General features: G+C 44.2%; 1 protein-coding gene across 2 annotated transcripts in view; it reads right to left on the bottom strand.

Annotated features, from left to right (window-relative positions):
- The window catches only part of LOC139260068 (partitioning defective 3 homolog B-like), a 1396127-nt gene extending 1376036 nt beyond the window's left edge, over positions 1 to 20091 (bottom strand). For both annotated transcript variants that reach the window (XM_070876196.1, XM_070876197.1), the window contains exon 1: positions 19059 to 20091. In XM_070876196.1, coding sequence (XP_070732297.1) covers positions 19059 to 19178 — 120 coding nt within the window. In that variant the 5' untranslated portion in view covers positions 19179 to 20091. The remainder of the gene's footprint in view (positions 1 to 19058) is intronic.
- Positions 20092 to 20611: the final 520 nt, after the last annotated feature.

Raw genomic sequence — 20611 nt, 5'->3', positions numbered from 1 at the left:
CCTGATCTGAGGATCTGCTCCACAAATCAGAGTTACAACATGGCAACACAAGCAAAGCAATTATTTGTTCACTACATTGTGACATTTAAAAAAAATGGAAGGTTTCAATGTATGATAACAACTTGCTTTATACAGTGCCTTTAATGTGGAAAAACAGCCCAAGATGCTTTACAGAAGCATAAGCAAACAAAAATTCACAGTCACTTATGTATGCAATAAAGGTTCAAACTGAGTTCTGTTTAACTAAGCAAGGTACAACCTTGGCTCTGCTTTATTTCGGCCCAAAGTGCCTGACTCTCAAAATGGCTGGCCTTTTATACCTGAGCAGCACCATGTGTGTACTGCTCAGTGGTCTCCAACAATGACGCCATCTGGTGGCTACAAACAGAATGTACATACATGACAGTCACTGGGCCAAAATCCTGGAGTTCGCTAACGAACAGCATTGTGGGAGCACCTTCACCACACGGACTGCAGCGGTTCAAGAAGGCCCATCACCACTTTCTCAAAAAGTAACTACAGATGAACAATAAATGCTGGCCTTGCCAGAAACACTCACATCCCAAGAATATTTTTTTTAATTACCACTTATCTCAGTGAGTTCATCCACTGAGGAGCTGTTTGCATGTACTGCTATGCACGAAAAGCAATACCAGCTGAACACATTTGAATATTTTAGCAGCTCAGTTTCTCAGTTAATTATCAAATAGCTAGACTAGGCCAGTCTTGAACTGCAATGTCAGGTCATTGAAGCATTCAGCTTTCAAGGTGCAGTTTGTATCAAGCTCTTCTTAACCATGTTTTTAAATTCAATATGCAGAGAGCGCTGCTCTGCAGTCCACCAGAATTGTAACTCAGCCCCGTCCTTCATTTACACTCATTAAGAACCAAGCCTGGCTTTGTGCACTTGTCAAGCTTGCATCTTCATTTGCACTATAAAATCAAATGTGCAATTGGGCCGACCCAACGTTTCAATGGGAAAGAAAACAAAGCATACAAGCAAAGAAAATGTTGCCACGTGCAGCTTACTGATGCAAAACCTCCGCAAGCAGCTTCCAGACAGGCGTAAAATAAGTAGGCACAACTTGGATGTGAATTTCCCAAGCAAGTGCAAATACAGTTTTGCTTTCAAAGACAGCATGAATAGAGTCAACCACTAAGGAGTGGGGACGAGACTAGCAAGACCAGATAATTGACACAATGTACAGTACAACAACAACCTGCATTTATATAATGCCTTTAACGTAGTAAAACGTCCCAAAGCATGTCACAGGAGCGTTATCAAACAAAATCGCACAAAGCCATGTAGAGTCAATATTTATCCCTCAATCAACATAACCAAAAAGATTATCTGGTCATTATCACATTGCTATTTGTGGGAATTTGCTGTGTGCAAATTAGCTGGCGCATCTCCTACATTACAACATTCATCATCATCATAGGCAGTCCCTCAGAATCGAGGAGGCCTTGCTTCCACTCTAAAAATGAGTTCTTAGGTGACTGACCAGTCCAATATGAGAACCACAGTCCCGGTCACAGGTGGGACAGTCGTTGAGGGAAGGGGTGGGTGGAACTGGTTTGCCGCACGTACATTCTGCTGCATGCGCTTGATTTCTGCATGCTCTCGGCGATGAAACTCAAGGTGCTCAGCGCACTCCCGGATGCACTTCCTCCACTTAAGGCGGTCTTTGGCCAGGAACTCCCAAGTGTCAGTGAGGTTGTTGCACTTTATCAGGGAGGCTTTGAGGGTTTCCTTGAAACGTTTCCTCTGCCCACCTTTGGCTCGTTTGCCATGAAGGAGTTCCGAGTAGAGCGCTTGCTTTAGGAGTCTCGTGTCAGGCATGCAAATAATGTGGCCTGCCCAGTGGAGCTGATCAAGTGTGGTCAGTGCTTCAATGCTGGGGAAGTTGGCCTGGTCGAGGACGCTAACGTTGGAGTGTCTGTCCTCCCAGGAGATTTGCAGGATCTTGCGGAGACATCATTGGTGGTATTTCTCCAGCGACTTGAGGTGTCTTCTGTACATGGTCCATGTACAATAGTGACTTCATAGTAGCAGACTCTAAAAACATCCCAATAGGGGATAATCAAGGGGCTATATGGAGGAAGGAACTTAATACAATCACTATCACTAAAGTAGTAGTACTCGGTAAAATAATGGGACTAAAGGCAGACAGGTCCCCTGGACTTGATGGCTTGAATCCTAGGGTCCTAAAAAAGTGGCTGCAGAGATATTGGATGCATTGGTTGTAATCTACCAAATTTCCCTGGATTCAGGGGAAGTCCCAGCAGTTTGGACAACTGCAAATGTAACGCCCCTATTTAAAAAAAGGAGGCAGATAGAAAGCAGGAACTTTAGACCAGTTAGCCTAATATCTATCATTGGGAAAATGCTGGAGTCCATTATTAAGGAAGCAGTAACAGGACATTTGGAAAAGCATAGTTCAATCAAGCAGAGTCAGCATAGTTTTCTGAAAGGGAAATCATGTTTGACAATTTTGCTGGAGTTCTTTGAGGATGTAACGAACAGGGTGGATAAAGGGAACCAGTGGGTGTGGTGCATTTGGATTTCCAGAAGGCACTCAATAAGGTGCCACATAAAAGGTTACTGCATAAGATAAAAGTTCACGGGGTTGGGGGTAATATATTATCATGGATAGAGGATTGGCTAACAGAAAACAGAGCGTCAGGATAAACGGGTCATTTTCCGGTTTGCAAACAGTAACTAGTGGGGTGCCACAGGGATCGGTGTTGGGGACTCAACTATTTATAATCAAAATTAATGACTTGGATGAAAGGACCGAGTGTAATGCAGCTAAGTTTGCTGATGATATAAAGATGGGTGGGAAAAGAAGTTGTGAGGAGGACACAAATAATCTGCAAAGGGATTTAGACAGGCTAAGTGAGAGGGCAAAAATTTGACAGATGGAGTATAATGTAGGAAAATGTGAGGTTATCCACTTTGCAGTTTTTCTCCATTTAAATTATTATTTGCTTTTCTATTTTTTTTCTGCCAAAGTGCTTCAGTACAGAGGAATCTGGGGGTCCTTGTGCATGCAACATAAAAAGTTGGTATTTAGGTACAGCAAATAATAAGGAAGGCAAATGTAATGTTGTCCTTTATTGCAAGGGGGATAGAGTATAAAAGCAGAGAAGTCCTGCTACAACAGTTTTCAGGTATTGGTAAAGCCACACCTGGAGTACTGCATATAGTTTTGGTCTCCGTATTTAAGGAAGGATATACTTGCATTGGAGAATGTTCAGAGAAGGTTCATTAGCTTGATCCCGGAGATGAGGGGGTTGACTTATGAAGATAGGTTGGGCTTATACTCATTGGAGTTCAGAAGAATGAGACGTGATCTTATCAAAACATATAAGATAATGAGGGGGCTCGACAAGATGGATGCAGAGAGGATAGGGGAAACTAAAACTAGGGGACATAGTCTCAGAATAAGGGGCCGCTTATTTAAAACGGAGATGAAGAGGAATTTCTTCTCTCAGAGGGTTGTAAATCTGGAATTCTCTGCCCCAGAGTGCTGTGGAGGCTGGGTCATTGAATAGATTTAAGGCGGAGATAAACAGATTTTTGAGCAATAAGGGAAGCGGGCAGGAAAGTGGAACAGAGTCCATGATCAGATCAGCCATGATCTTACTGAATGGCGGAGCAGGTTCGAGGGGTCAAATGACCTACTCCTGCTCCTAGTTCTTATGTTCTTGTGACATTTCAAAAGTGCTTCATTGGCTGTAAAGCGCTTTGGGACGTCTGGTGGTCATGAAAGGCACTATATAAAATGCAAGTCTTTCTTTCTTTTAGAGATATTAGGACAGATGACCAAAAGCTTGGTCAAAGTAGTAAGTTTTAAGAAGCGTCTTAAAAGGAGGAGAGAGGTGTAAAGATGTGGAGAGTTTTGGAGATGGTATTCCAGAGCTTCGGGCCTAGGCAGCTGAAAGCATAACCAGCAATGGCAGGGCAATAGTAATCAGGCATGCTCAAGAGGTCAAAATTGGAGGAATGCTGAGTTCTCAGAGGGTTGTAGGACTGGAGGACATTATAGAGATAGGGAGGGGAGAGGCCATGGATGAGGAGCTAGGCCATGGAGCAATCTGAACACGAGGAGGAGAATTTTTAAAATTGAAGCATTGCAGGACCAGGAGCCAATGTAGGTCAATGAGCACAGGGATGATACGAGGGACCACCTATGATGATGATGATGGGTGAACAAGACTTGGGGCGAGTTAGGACACGGGCTGCTGAGTTTTGGATGAGCTGAAGTTTATGTAGGGTGAATGGGGAGAGGCCGGTCAAGACAACATTAAATTTATTATGTTATTACCAAACTGGATAACTAAATTCCAGGAAAGTGTATTTGTTCCTAATGTAAATCAGTCCCTATACAGCAATTTGCATGCAACTCTTAGTAATTTTTTGGTCCATCCTCACCAACATATAAACAGCTTTTAAGACATTGTGAATGCAATTTTCAACGCAAAGTAAAGGCTCCCCGTGCTTTACTAGGGAAAAAAGACTTGGATTTATAGAGTGCCTTTCACTACCACCGGACGTCTCAAACTTTTTTTTTGCAGCACGGTCACTGTTGTAATACTGTCACATAGAAACATAGAAAATGTGTTGTGGTCACATTTTTGGTCAATTATGGGACCAACTCACCTCATTATGGGAAGTCACATTATATAAATGCAGAAACTGAACTCGAGCTGTGAAGCAAAGGATATTTATCAGCGTGGTAATAAAATGTCAGGCAAAACCTATCTTCAAAAGCTCAGTTCACTTTTTCCAGCGAGTAGCTGATTCACATGGGTCAAAAGGCCCCATATGCACTCGAAGCAAATACATTGCCGTAGTGTCCAACAGCAAGGTAGACCACAGACAGCCCTTTGCAGTTATTTCAAGAAATTTCTGCATAACACAACATTAAAGGAAGAACAATCTTCAAAACTAGATTTGAAAAGATTGCGATGGACTCACAGTTACAACCACGTTGAAGCAATGTCACCGCGATGCAAAATCACTTTCCTACCTGAAAAACCCTATCCCTTTTGACCATTATCACACTGCTGCCTGTGGAACCTTGCTTTGCGCAAATTGGCTGCCGCATTTACTATTTTACAACAGTGACTACACTTTGAAAAGTACTTCATTAGTTGTAAAGCATTTTGGGACGTCCCGAGGTCGTAAAAGGGGCTTTAAAAATGCTCGTCTTTCTTCCGACTTGCAAAGCCTGCATTTGTATTCATGATGTCTTGCTGGCCTGTATCCACCTTTGCAACCCAAGCTAAGCCTGCTGACAAACAGCCAACCCCATTCACTTTCACATGGCTGCAGCAGGTAAATTCTCCACTTGACACCCAAACTGCCAACTAGGCAGCAGTGATGAGCACTACAACAGACCTCAATATCCTTAGGCTTGGGAGGAAGCCAAAGTAACAAACAGCAATGGCTTCCACTCCTGACCACAAACAATGACCATCCACTGGTTTAGGGTGATTGATTGTCAAATTTGGTTATTAATACTATAAGATATACCAGGATTTTATTTGTGCTTTGGGAGCTAGGAGCTCGGGAGGCCACAGAGGTCGGTGAGTTCAGGAGGCCAGAGGTCGTGAGGTGAGTTGGTAAATAGCTCTCTTTTCTCTATTTCTTTTGAAGTAGATTTTAAACTAGATAAGGCTAACTAGAGGGATGGCAGTGCCGCTCAGTCTCGTGGATGTGGGAAGTCTTGCACGCTTCGCGCAGCCTAGACAACCATGTGTGCAGGAAGTGTCTCCAGCTTCAACTGCTCGAGCTTTGCATTTTGGAGCTGTAGCAGCGGGTGGAATCAATACGGTGCATCCATGAGGCTGAGAACTATGTGGATAGCACATTTCAGGAGGTGGTCACTGTTATGTATCTGTAAAGCATACACTCCCATGTTCCCCCACCAGGAAGTGCATCCCCTGAAGTCCCAAGGGATCCCAGCATCCCTTAGAAGCACTGTATATAAGCTGGCCCCTAAGGCCTGTTCCTCACTCTGGAGTTTCTTAATAAAGACTGAGGTCACTGTTACTTTAACCTCCCTGTGTGCAGTCTCATCTGTGTTAGGAACACAATAGTCACCCCACAGCTTAAAGGCGTGTAGGTGGAAGGGAAGTGGGTGACCACCAGATGTAGTAAGTGTGCTAGGCAGGTAGAGTAGGAGGCCCCCGTGAGTCCATCTCGCTTTCAAACCTATATTCAATTCTGAGTATCGGTAAGGACGATGATGCCTCTGGGGAGTGCAGCCAGAGCCAATTCCAAGGCACCACGGGTGGCTCAGCTGCACAGCGGGTGAGGGATGAAGAACAAAAAAGCCCCAGTGATAGGGGATTCTATAGTTGGGGGAACAGACAGGCGTTTCTGCGGCCGTAGATGTGTCTCCCGAATGGTTTTGTGCCTCCCTGGTACCAGAGTCAAGGATATCACAGAGCGGAAGCAGGGCATCCTTTTGGGGGGGTGGGGGGGTGGGCGGGTGTAAACAACTAGAGGTCGTCGTCCATATCGGGACCAACGACATAGGTAAAATGAGGGGTGAGGTCCTACAGGAAGAATTTAGGGAGCTAGGAAGAAAATTAAAGGGTAGGACCTCAAAAGATAGTCATCTCCGGGTTACTATCGGTGCCACGTGCCAATGAGTATAAGAATACAAGGATCGAGAGGATGAACATGTGGCTGGAAAATTGGTGTAGGAGGGAGGGCTTTAAATTCTTGAGGCATTGGGACCACTTCTGGGAGAGATGGGACCTGTACAAACCGGACCGGTTGCAGCTCAACAGTGCCGGGACCAATATCCTCGCGGGGTGTTTTGCTAGTGCTGTTGGGAAGAGTTTAAACGAGTTTGGCAAGCAGATGGGAACCTGAGAACGAATTCAAAAAGGAGGGAAGTAAAACAAAAGTTGGATAGCAAGAATCGAGAAAGCGAATCTGTAAGACAGAGGAAACAGGGCTTAGTGTGCAGTAAGCAAGGGGGTCTTCCCGTGCTGAATGGTATATAATTTAATGCAAGGAGTATAGCGAATAAGGCGGATGAGCTAAGTGCACAGGCAGACACTTGGGAGTATGACATTACAGAAACATAGCTGAAAGAGGGGCAGGTTTGGCAGATCAATATTCCTGGCTACAGGATGTTTAGACAAGATGGAGGGGGTAAAAAGGGGCGTGGGGTTGCAGTACTGATTAAAGAAACTAATACAGTGGTGAGGAGGGATGATATGTTAGAGGAATCATCAAATGAGGCCATATACATCGAATTGAAAAATAAAAAAGGGGCGATCACACTACGGCGTGCATTATAGACCCCCAAACAGTGGGAGTGAGATAGAGGAGCAAATATGTAGACAAATTGCTGTGAAATCTAAAAACCATAGGGTAGTAATAGTAGGGGATTTTAACTATCCAAATATTGTTTGGGACAAATTTAGTGTGAAGGGTATAGAGGGTGCAGATTTCTTGAGATGCATTCAAGAGAATTTTTTTAGTCAGTATATAGTACGCCCAACACGAGAGGGAGCGGTCTTGGATTTAGTTTTGGGGAATGAAGCTGGGCAGGTTGAAGGGGTATTAGTGGGGGAGCACCTTGGTGCTAGTGACCATAATTCAGTCAGATTCAAGTTCGTTATGGATACGGACAAGAGTAGGCCTGGAATAAAAGTTCCGAATTGGGGGAAAGCTAATTTTGTTAAGTTAAGGAATGATGGGTGCAGAAGCAAAAGATAGAAAGAAGAAAAGTAAAAGTGGAGGGCAGAGAAATCCAAGGCAAAAATCAAAAAGAGCCACATTACAGCAAAATTCTAAAGGGACAAAGTGTGTTAAGAAGACAAGCCTGAAGGCTCTGTGCCTCAATGCAAGGAGTATTCGTAATAAGGTGGACGAATTAACTGCGCAGGCAGCTATTAACGAATAGAATATAATTGGGATTACGGAGACATGGCTCTAGGGTGACCAAGGCTGGGAACTCAACATCCAGGGGTGTTCAACATTCAGGAAGGATAGACAGAAAGGAAAAGGAGCTGGAGTAGCGTTGCTGGCTAAAGAGGAAATTAATGCAATAGTAAGGAAGGATATTAGCTTGGATGATGTAGAATGGTAGAGCTGTGGAATACCAAAGGGCAGAAAATGCAAGTGGGAGTCGTGTACAGACCACCAAACAGTAGTGGTGAGGTTGGGGACAGCATCAAACAAGAAATTAGGGATGCGTGAAATAAAGCTACAGCAGTTATCATGGGCGACTTTAATCTACATATAGGTTGGGCTAAACAAACTGGTAGCAATACAGTAGACGAGGTTTTCCTTGAGTGTATTAGCGATGATTTTCTACACCAATATGTCGAGGAACCAACTATAGGGCTGGTCATCCTAGACTGGGTGATGTGTAATAAGAAAGGACTAATTAGCAATCTTGTTGTGCGAGGCCCTTTGGGGAAGAGTGACTATAATATGGTAGGATTCTTTATTAAGATGGAGAGTGACACAGTTAATTCAGAGACGAGGGTCCTGATCTTAAGGATAAGTAACTTCGATGTTATGAGATGTGAATTGGCTAGAATACACTGGCGAATGATACTTAAAGGGTTGACGGTGGATAGGCAATGGCAAACATTTAAATATCACATGGATGAGCTTCAACAATTATACATCCCTGCCTGAAGTAAAAACAAAATGGGGAAGATGGCTCAACTGTGGCTAACAAAGGAAATTAAGGATAGTGTTAAATCCAAGGAAGAGGCATGTAAATTGGCCAGAAAAAGCAGCAAACCTGAGGACTGGGAGAAATTTAGAATTCAGCAGAGGAGGACAAAGGCTTTAATTAGGAGGAGGAAAATAGAATATGAGAGGAAGCTTGCTGGGAACATAAAAACTGACTGCAAAAGCTTCTATAGATATGTAAAGAGAAAAAGATTAGTGAAGACAAACGTAAGTCCCTTGCAGTCAGAATCAGGTGAATTTATAATGGGGAACAAAGAAATGGCAGACCAATTGAACAAATACTTTGGTTCTGTCTTCACGAAGGAAGACCCAAATAACCTTCCAGAAATACTAGGGGACCGAGGGTCTAGCGAGAAGGAGGAACTGAAAGAAATCCTTATTAGTCAGGAAATTGTGTTCAGGAAATTGATGGGATTGCAGTCCGATAAATCCCCAGGGCCTGATAGTCTGCATCCCAGTGTACTTAAGGAAATGGCCCAAGAAATAGTGGATGTGTTGGTGATCATTTTCCAACAGTCGATTGACTCTGGATCAGTTCCTATGGACTGGAGGGCAGCTAATGTAACACCACTTTTTAAAAAAAGGAGGGAGAGAAAACGGGGAATTATACACCAGTTAATCTGACATCAGTAGTGGGGAAAATGTTGGAATCAATTATTAAAGATAAAATAGCAGCGCATTTGGAAAGTAGTGACAGGATCAGTCCAAGTCAGCATGGATTTATGAAAGGGAAATCATGCTTGACAAATCTTCTAGAATTTTTTGAGGATGTAACTTGTAGAGTGGACAAGGGAGAACCAGTGGATGTGGTGTATTTGGACTTTCAAAAGGCTTTTGACAAGGTCCCACAGAAGAGATTAGTGTGCAAAATTAAAGCACATGGTATTGGGGGTAATGTATTGACGTGGACAAAGAACTGGTTGGCAGACAGGGAGCAGAGAGTAGGGAAAAACGGGTCCTTCTCAGAATGGCAGGCGGTGACTAGTGGGGTGCTGCAGGGCTCAGTGCTGGGACCCAGATATTTACAATATACATCAATGATTTAGATGAAGGAATTGAGTGCATTATCTCCAAGTTTGCAGATGACACTAAGCTGGAAGGCGGTGTGAGCTGTGAGGAGGATGCTAAGAGGTTGCAGGGTGACTTGGACAGGTTAGGTGAGTGGGCAAATTTATGGCAGATGCAGCACAATGTGGATAAATATGAGGTTATCCACTTTGGTGGCAAAAACACGAAGGCAGAATATTATCTGAATGGCGGCAGATTAGGAAAAGGGGATGCAACGAGACCTGGGTGTCATGGTTCATCTGTCATTGAAAGTTGGCATACACGTGCAGCAGGCGGTGAAGAAGGCAAATGGTATGTTGGCCTTCATAGCTAGGGGATTTGAGTATAGGAGCAGGGAGGTCTTAATGCAGTTGTGCAGGGCCTTGGTGAGGCCTCACCTGGAAAATTGTGTTCAGTTTTGATCTCCTAATCTGAGGAAGGACATTCTTGCTATTGAGGGAGTACAGCGAAGGTTCACCAGACTGATTCCCAGGATGGCAGGGCTGACATTTGAGGAGAGACTGGATCGACTGGGCCTGTATTCACTGGAGTTTAGAAGAATGAGAGGGGATCTCTCAGAAACATATAAAATTCTGACTGGACTGGACAGATTAGATGCAGCAAGAATGTTTCCAATGTTGGTGAAGTCCAGAACCAGGGGTCACAGTCTAAGGATAAGGAGTAAGCAGAGATGAGGAGAAACTTCTTCACTCAGAGAGTTGTTAACTGTGGAATTCTCTGCCACAGAAAGTTGTTGATGCCAGTTCGTTAAATATACTCAAGAGGGAGTTAGATATGACCCTGACGGCTAAAGGGATCAAGGGGTATGGAGAGAAAGCAGGAAAGGGGTACTGAGGTGATTGATCAGCCATGATCTTATTGAATGGTGGTGCCGGCTCGAAGGGTCGAATGGCCTACTTCTGCACCTATTTTCTATGTTTCTATATTTCTATTTGTTCAAATCGTCTGCCATTTCCTTGTTCCCCATTATGAATTCACTTGATTCTGGCTTCACTAATCTTTTTCTCTTCACATAGCTATAGAAGCTTTTGCAGTCAGTCAGTCAGTTTTTATGTTCCCAGCAAGCTTACTCTCATACTCTATTTTCCCCCTCCTAATTAAACCCTTAGTCTCCTCTGCTGAATTCTAAATTTCTCCCAGTCCTCAGGTTTGCTGCTTTTTCTGGTCAATTTATATGCCTCTTCCTTGGGATTTAACACTTTCCCTAATTTCCCTTGATGGCCACAGTTGAGCCACCTTCCCTATTTTATTGTTACGCCACACAGGGATTTACAATTGTTGTTGTTCATCCATGTGATATTTAAATGTCTGCCATTGCCTATCCACCGTCAACCCTTTAAGTATCATTCTCCAGTCTAACCTAGCCAATTCACGTCTCAGACCGTCGAAGTTTCCTTTCATTAAGTTCAGGACCCTAGTCTCTGAATGAACTGTGTCACTCTCCATCTTAAATGAAGAATTCTACCATATTATGGTCACTCTTCTCCAAGCGGCCCCACACGACCAGATTGCTAATTAATCCTCTCTCGTTACGCAAGACCCAGTCTCGGATGGCCTGCTCTCTAGTTGGTTCCTCGACATATTGGTCTAGAAAACCATCCCTTATACATTCCAGGAAATCCTCCTCCATAGTATTGCTACCAGTTTGGTTAGCCCAATCAATAGCCAAATTAAAGTCACCCAAGATAACTACTAATTTCTTGTTTGATGCCATCCCCAACCTCCCTACTACTGTTTGGTGGTCTGTTTTTAACTCCCATGAACGTTTTCTGCCCTTTGGTGTTTCGCAGCTCTACCCATATAGATTGCACATCATCCACACTAATGTCCTTCCTTACTATTTTGTTAATCTCCTCCTTAACGAGTAACACTACCCCACCTCCTTTTTTTTCCTGTCTGTCCTTCCTGAATATTGAATACCCCTGGATGTTGAGTTCCCAGCCTTGGTTACGTTGGAGCCATGTCTCCGTAATCCCAATTACATCATATCCATTAACAGCTATCTGAGCAGTCAATTCATCCACCTTATTACGATTGCTCCTCGCATTGAGACTCGGAGCCTTCAGGCTTGTTTTTTTAACACTCTTTATCCTTTTAGAATTATGTTGTAATGTGGCCTTTTTTGATTTTTGCCCTTGATTTCTCTGCCCTCCACTCTTGCTTTTCTCCTTCCTACCTTTTGCTTCAGCCCCCTTTTTACTTCCCTCTGCCTCCCTGCATAGATTCCCATCTCCCTGCCTTGTTAGTTTAAACCCTCCCCAACAGCACGAGCAAACACTCCGCCTAGGACATCGGTTCCGGTCCTGCCCAGGTGCAGACCGTCCGGTTTGTACTGGTCCCACCTTCCCCAAAACCGGTTCCAATGTCCCAGGAATTTGCACCCCCTTGCACCATTCCTCAAGCCACATATTTAGCTGAGCTATCCTGCAATTCCCACTCTGACCAGCACGTGGCGCTGGTAGCAATCCTGAGATTACTACCTTTGAGGTCCTACTTCTTAATTTAACTCCTAGCTCCCTAAATTCAGCTTGCAGGACCTCATCCCATTTTTTACCTATATCGTTGGTACCTATATGTACCACGACAGCTGGCTATTCACCCTCCCCCATCAGAATGCGCTGCAGCCGCTCCGAGACATCCTTGACCCTTGCACCAGGGAGGCAACATACCATCCTGGAGTCTCGTTTGCGACCGCAGAAGCACCTATCTATTCCTCTTACAATAGAATCCCCTATCACTATAGCTCTCCCACTCTTTTTCCTGCCCTCCTGTGCAGCAGAGCCACCTCTGGTGCCATGCACTTGGCTGCTACTGCCTTCCCCTTATGAGTCATCTCCACAAACAGTACCCAAAATGGTGTATCTGTTTTGGAGGGAGATGCCCGCAGGGGACCCCTGCACTACCTTCCTTCCACTGCTCTTCTGGATGGTCACCCATTCCCTATCTGCCTGTGTAACCTTTACCTAAAATCCGATAAGTCTTTTGGACCTGATGGCCTACACCTTAGGGTTTTAAAAGAGGTGGCTACAGAGACAGTGGATGCATTGGTTTTGATCTTCTAAACTTCCCTAAATTCTAGAACAGTTCCCATGAATTGGAAGGTAGCAAATGTAACCCCTCTGTTCAAGAAAAGGAGGGAGAGAAAAAAGGAAGCTATAGACCGGTTAGCCTGATAGCATTCGTGGGGAAAATGCTAGAATCTATTGTTAAGGACGTGGTAACAGGGCACCTAAATCATAATATGATTTAGCAGAGTCTAATCGTGTTGACAAATCTGTTAGAGTTTTTTGAGGTTGTAACTAGTAGGATAGATAAAGAGGAAAGAGTGGATGTAGTATATTTGGATTTTCAGAAGGCATGCGATAAGGTGCCACACAAGAGCTTGTTACACAAGATTAGGGTTTATGGGATTAGGGGTGGATGGATAGAGGATTGGTTAGAGGTGGATAGATAGAGGATTGGTTAAAGGACAGAAAACAGAGAGAGTAGCAATAAACGGGTTATTTTTAGGATGGCAGGGTGTAACCAGTGGAATTCCACAAGGATCAGTGCTTGGGTTGCAACTATTTACAATCTATATCAATGACTGAGATGAGGGGACCGAATTTAATATATCCAAGTTTGCTAACAATACAAAGCTAAGTAGTAAAGTAAGCCGTGAGCAGGATATAAAGATGCAACAAATGGATATAGACCAGTTAAGTGATTGGGCAAGAAGGTATTAGACGGAGCATAATGTGGGAAAGTGGGAAATTATCCACCTTGGTAGGAAGAATGAAAAAGCTGAATAGTTTTAAAAGGTGAGAGAGCAGTTAATGTGAGAATTCAGAGGTATTTAGGTGTCCTTGTACATTAATAAAAGTTAACACGCAGGTACAAGAAGCAATTAAGAAAGCAAATGTATTGTAACCTTTAGTGCAAGAGGGTTAGAGTACAATAGTACTGCAATTATATGGGGCATTGGTGAGACCACAGCTGGAGTACAGTGTACAGTGTAGGTCTCCTAACCCAAGGAACAGTATACTTGCCACAGAGGAAGTGCAATGAAGGTTCAACAGATTGATTTCTAAAATGGGAGCACTGTCCTAGGAGGAGAGATTGAGTAGAATGGGCCTATATTCTCTGGAGTTTACAAGAATGAAAGATGATCTCAATCAAACATAAAACATTCTTAGAGGGCTCGACAGGGTAGATACTGAGAGGCTGTTGACCCTGGCTGAAGAGTCTAAAACTAAGCAGCATAGGGGCCGAAATTGCACCTTTTCAAAAGGACCATTAGCGCCTCCAGGACGCATTAATGGGGCGATAAGGAATTTTCGCCTGGGGCAGGCGGCGAAAGCGACCCGGCCGGATTTGCCCCCAGGATGGCGGCAGCGAAAACAGCTTTGCGTTGCACCCCATAGTTTTCGGCCCGGGCGCCGGCACATACGTCAGCCATATGCACCAATCCATTTTCGTCCCACTGGGGAAAACTGCCCCACGGGAGTGAGGTTGGCACGAGGCAATGCCACAGACAGTTTTGTGGTTAGGGCACCCCGGCCACCTTTAAAAAGGGGAGGGCCTTGCACCGCGACCGCCATCTTTTTTAGTCAGTCTGACAATGGCGGCTGCTGGTCCGGCTGGGTTGCCAACATGCAGCCCGGCATCGCCTCTTGGGTGCTGGGCCACTCACCCAGGTGGCCCAGGAGGCACCAGGAAAGCGGCTGCAGAGTTCACAGCGGCCCTCCCCTTTAAAAAAATTCCACCCCGATACCGCCCCGCGGAGGCGAATTCCGCCCCACGGAGGAAAATTATGCCCGATACCACCCCGCAGATTTTTTTGATTCAAAAACCCCAATTCCCAGACATTTAGCTGCCCATCTTGCCGAGCGCTGAATTTTCATTAAATTCGAATTGTGCGCCCAGGCAATTTCTTCCCCATCGTCTCAGGATGAGGGGTCGGCAATTTAGGACTGAGATGAGGAGAAATTTCTTCACTCAGATGGTTGTGAATCTTTGGAATTCTCTACCCCAAAGGGCTGTGGATGCTCAGTTGATAAGTACATTCATGCCCGAGATCAATAGATTTTTGGGCACAAAGGGAATCAAGGGATTATGGGGATAGAGTGGGAAACTGAGGTTGATGTCGAAGTATTTCAATAATTTTATTGAATGGCAGAGCAGGATCGATGGGCCATATGGCCCACTCCTGCTGCTATTTCCAATGTTCTTGTATGATGGAAAGTGGCTGGTGTTCCCAAAATCAGCAACATTGAGCAAAGGTGAACTAGTAAGTCAAGTTTAATTTTATCACACAAGAGTCCAAGATTTTTTCCTACTCTTTGGGGATCCCATTCTACAATTTGGACAAATTTTCCAAACACAGATTCAAAATCCCTGCTGCAATCTTTAAGAAAAAAAATTCAATTGCAGGCTTGCAATTAATGCTGTAAAAAATATATATTATGATGTATATATTCACACATTATAATAATTGAGCAAGCACTCTTGTTAAAAGAAAAGTTATTTGTTTGAAACTTGTTAAAGCTAAGCAGTCATACTACAAAATCCAGACATTTGGAAAAATAGATGTTGAAAAGGTCTGAGCTTACCTAACAAAATAGCTTCATGTTCGAGGGACAAAGAAAGATTTGCATTTATATAGCGCCTTTCATGACCTCAGGACATCCCAAAGCACTTTACAGCCAATGCTGTACCTTTATAACTGTGATGACACTTCAATGTAGGAAACACAACAAGCTCCCACAAACAGCAATGTGATAATAACCAGATAATCTGTTTTAGTGACGTTGGTTGAAAATATTGGCCAGGACACTGGGGAGAACTCCCCAGCTCTTCTTCAAAATATTGTCATGGAAACTTTTACATCCACCCGAGACAGCAGACTCGGTTTAATGTCTCATCCGAAAGACGGCACCTCTGACAGTGCAGAACTCTCTTAGTCCTGCAGTGGAGTATCAGCCTTGGATCAGCAATACTATCTGGTTTTATGTATATTTAGGAGTTCACCTTTTTCCAAGTCCAAAACCATCAGAAGCACTGCCTAATGACACTTACTATCAGAACCCTGCCTGTAACCAGAGAACAAGTTGGTATGATATTGAATACTTGTCATATTTTCTCAATGATAAAATTCATTTTAGACCTTAATCCTCATAAGATGAAAAAGTAAATATGGAGGCAGATCTATTCTTAAAAGGTGCTTTGGATGTCTAGTTATCATTTTAGAAGGTTCTAGACAGTGCAAACCAAAAGCTGAAACAGTGTATTCTAAAAATGGAAAGGAACCCGAGAATGTATTTTTAAAAACACAACTTTCACAAATATTTAGTCTAAATGTGTCAAAGTACTCTATTTTAAAACTAAAGTGGCATGGTGAGACTGACAACGAGAAACAAGCCTGTCTGACTGGCCAGGTTTATTTGAGAGTTTAAAAATATGACCTATATACGTCTGTCACTTTTGAAAGCAAAAACTGTTAAATGGGGTTACAGTCTCTACATGAAGTAGTTGAGGCGAATAGCATAGATGATTTAAGGGAAAGCAAGTACATGAGGGAGAAAGGAATAGGTTACGCTTCGAGGGTTAGAGGAGTTAGAGGGTTAAGATGATTGGCAAAAGAACAAAAAGGTGATAAAAAAACCCTTTTTTTTTTTAAACACAGTGAGTGATTAGGATCTGGAATGCACTGCCTGAAAGGGTGGTGGAGGCAGAGTCAATCACTTCTTTTAAAAGGGAGTTGGATAAGTACCTGAAAGAAAATAATTTGCAGGGCTGCGGGGAAAGGGGACTAGCTGAAACATAGAAAATAGGTGCAGGAGTAGGCCATTCGGCCCTTCGAGCCTGCACCACCATTCAATAAGATCATAGCTGATCATTCACCTCAGCACCCCTTTCCTGCTTTCTCTCCATACCCCTTGATCCCTTTGGCAATAAGGGCCATATCTAACTCCCTCTTGAATATATCCAATGAATTGGCATCAACAATTCTCTGCGTAAAGAATGCCACAGGTTAACAACTCTCAGTGAAGAAGATTCTCCTCATCTCAGTCCTAAATGGCCTGACATCAGTAGTGGGGAAAATGTTGGAATCAATCATTAAGTATGAAAATAGCAGCGCATTTGGACAGCAGTGACAGGATTGGACCAAGTCAGCATGGATTTATGAAAGGGAAATCATGCTTTACGAATCTTCTGGAATTTTTTGAGGATGTAACTAGCAGAGTGGACAAGGGAGAACCAGTGGATGTGGTGTATTTGGACTTTCAAAAGGCTTTTGACAAGGTCCCACACAAGAGATTGGTGTGCAAAATCAAAGCGCATGGTATTGGGGGTAATGTACTGACGTGGATAGAGAATTGGTTGGCAGACAGGAAGCAGAGAGTCAGGATAAACGGGTCCTTTTCAGAATGGCAGGTAGTGACTGGTGGAGTGCCGCAGGCCTCCGTGCTGGGACCCCAGCTCTTTACAATTAACAATTTAAATGAAGGAATTGAGTGGAATATCTCGAAGTTTGTGATGACACTAAACTAGATGGCGGTGTGAGCTGTGAGGAGGATGCTAAGAGGCTGCAGGGTGACTTGGACAGGCTAGGTGAGTGGGCAAATGCATGGCAGATGCAGTATAATGTGAATAAATGTGAGGTTATCCATTTTGGGGGCAAAAACACGAAGGCAGAATATTATCTGGATGGTGGCAGATTAGGAAAAGGGGAGGTGCAATGAGACCTGGGTGTCATGGTTCATCAGTCACTGAAAGTGGGCATACATGTACAGCAGGCAGTGAAGAAGGCAAATGGTGTGTTGGCTTTCATCGCTAGGGGATTTGAGTATAGGAGCAGGGAGGTCTTAATGCAGTTGTACAGAGCCTTAGTGAGGCCTCACCTGGAATACTGTGTTCAGTTTTGGTCTCCTAATCGGAGGAAGGATGTTCTTGCTATTGAGGGAGTGCAGCGAAGGTTCACCAGACTGATTCCAGGGATGGCTGGGCTGTCATATGAGGAGAGACTGCATCTACTGGGCCTTTATTCACTGGAGTTTAGAAGGATGAGAGGGGATCTCAGAAACGTATAAGATTCTGAAGGGACTGGACAGGTTCGATTCGGGAAGAATGTTCCCGATGTTGGGGAAGTCCAGAACCAGAGGACATAGTCTTAGAATAAGGGGTAGGCCATTTAGGACTGAGATGAGGAGAAACTTCTTCACTCAGAGAGTTGTTAACCTATGGAATTCCCTACCGCAGAGAGTTGTGATGCCAGTTCATTTGAATATATTCAAGAGGGAGTTAGATATGGGGGAAAGGAGTACTGAGGGAATGATCAGCCGTGATCTTATTGAATGGCGGTGCAGGTTTGAAGGGCCGAATGGCCTACTCCTGCACCTATTTTCTATGTTTCTATGTTATCCCTTATCCTTAGACTGTGTGCCCTGGTTCTGGACTTCCCCAACATCGTGAATATTCTTCCTGCATCTAACCTGTCCAGTCCCGTCAGAATTTTATATGCTTCTATGAGATCCCCTCGCATCCTTCGAAACTCCAGTGAATACAGGCCCAGTCGATCCCGTCTCTCCTCATATGTCAGTCCTGCCATCCTGGGAATCAGTCTGGTGAACCTTCGCTGCACTCCCTCAATAGCAAGAACGTCCTTCCTCAGATTAGGAGATCAAAACTGAACACAATATTCCAGGTGAGACCTCACCAAGGCCCTGTACAACTGCAGTAACACCTCCTTGCTCCTATACTCAAATCCCCTAGCTATGAAGGTAAACATACCTTTTGCCTTCTTCACCACAAGCGCTCTTGCAGAGAGCTGGCACGGGCTCGTCAGGCCAAATGGCCTCCTTCTGTGCTGTAACCATTTTATGATATAAAAACAGAAAATGCTGGAAATCTCTGATGTTCTGACGAAGGGTCATCCACCCGAAATGTTAACTCTGCTTCTTCTCCACAGATGCTGGTTGACCTGCTGAGATTTCCGGCATTTTCTGTTTTTATTCCAGATTCCAGCATCCGCAGTATTTTGCTTTTCTATCATTCTATGACTCATGTGGAACATCGACAAGCTGGAACCAATGGCCTGTACCTATGGTGTAAAATGCCATGCAATACAAAACTCTTGGTGACAATAAACTGCCTGTTTAGAGTTGACACTTTTCAGGGTCGCCATGTTGAATTGCAACCTGTCAACAGGTAAGCATTTGCTCTCTTCTGTTGATTTCAGTGTTGGAGTAGTGGGGTGTGTCCACCTTCTTACCTTGGCGGTGTTCTTGCAGTACCTCTGCACGGCTTGCTGGATGAGCTGTTGGACGCTGAGGGTCCCGTCCCCGCAAGGCACGACGATCCCAGTGCGGCCGAACTGCACGGTCACCTTCATGATGAGGCACAGGTGAGTGAGTGAGCGAGCGAGAGCCCGCGCGCTACCTGGGTACGAGAGGCCAGGTTGGGCTGGGCTGCGAGTTTGCAATTCCTCTCACTAATAGCAATTAAATCCTCCTCATCGTCACCGTTCCCACTCACAGGGAGAGACAGGTATAAGCAGCTCAGGTGCAAGTGCAAACACTATATATTTTTTAAGTGGAAATGATGGTTTAAATAGATTCATTGAAACATTTTAAATTGAGTCTGTTTCGCCCCTCATTTGGTTCCAATACGTTTGTGAATGACATAAATCCACTTTGTAAAAAGAAATAAATGCAATTTTTCAGTAAAAGCCGATCTGAAATGTCCCGATAGTTCATTCAGGTTTGCTTGTTGAATTATTGTTGCGCTGGTTTTTGCACCCCCCGCCACAATACAGGTGCTTTAAATAGGCAGCCCACTGACTTTCGAGATCAGTCCCCACACACAACCGGAAGGAGCCGACTTCCTCTCCCAGGTGAAGCAAGGCGGGAGAGTGGGAAGAAGATCTGGGCAGGAAAATGGGAAAGCTTTCCCCGGCTGGCTTTAAACAAGCAAGATCCGAAGCAGCTCGGTATTCCCCTCGCTCTGTTACTCACACACGCACACAGTCCGGTAACAGAGGCTGTACGTTGCTTTCTGACGCTGAAATCTCCCTTCCTTGATTTGTTTTTGCTCCCTGCTAATGAGTCCTTTTCCTATTTTTCCATCCTTTTCTCCTCTCGCAAGAGTTTCCGAAGCCCTCTCTTTAGGGCACCATTGCTTCGGATCTGCTGTCAATGGATCTTCTCCTTCACTCACAACATCCGGCTAAAAGTTTTTTTAATCTTTTCCCTGAAGCTCTTCCCACCCCCACAAATACTTTCACCAAACTTTCCCCTCGTCGTAGCGACGGCGGCGGCAGCCACACCAGGCCTCGCTCGCTCTCTACTCTCAGCCAGAGGTTAACCCTCTCCTCGCCATTGCTCTCTCTCTCTCTCTCTTTCAAGCTCTGCTGTATAAACCAGAATCGCTGCTGAAACTTGCCCTGGAAATAAAATCAGATTGGCGCTAAAGTTACAAAAACAATGCTGAAAAGGCTAATTAAAATGAAGAAGGGAATAAAATTGTTGTGATTTTTTTTCAACATTGCAACACATTTGCAGGATTGTTGTGGTAGCTTAATTAAGAGGTACGAGATTGATCAATATCTACCAGTGGCATTGGCAAAAGAATCAGAAGGGGGATGAGTTTCTTTTATCGCAATGAGTTGTTATGATCCGAAATGCACGGGCTGAAAGGATGGTGGAAGCAGGTTCAATCGTAACTTTCAAAAGGGAATTGAATAAATACTTGAAGGGTAAAACGTTCCAGGGCTCTGGGGGAAGAGCAGGAGAAGGGGACTAATTGGATTGCTCTTTCAAAGAGCCG

This window comes from Pristiophorus japonicus, chromosome 3, assembly GCF_044704955.1.
Source record: "Pristiophorus japonicus isolate sPriJap1 chromosome 3, sPriJap1.hap1, whole genome shotgun sequence".
NCBI classification, from domain to species: domain Eukaryota; kingdom Metazoa; phylum Chordata; class Chondrichthyes; family Pristiophoridae; genus Pristiophorus; species Pristiophorus japonicus.
Note: the sequence above shows the minus strand (reverse complement) of the source record. Positions and strands in the feature narration are given on the sequence as shown.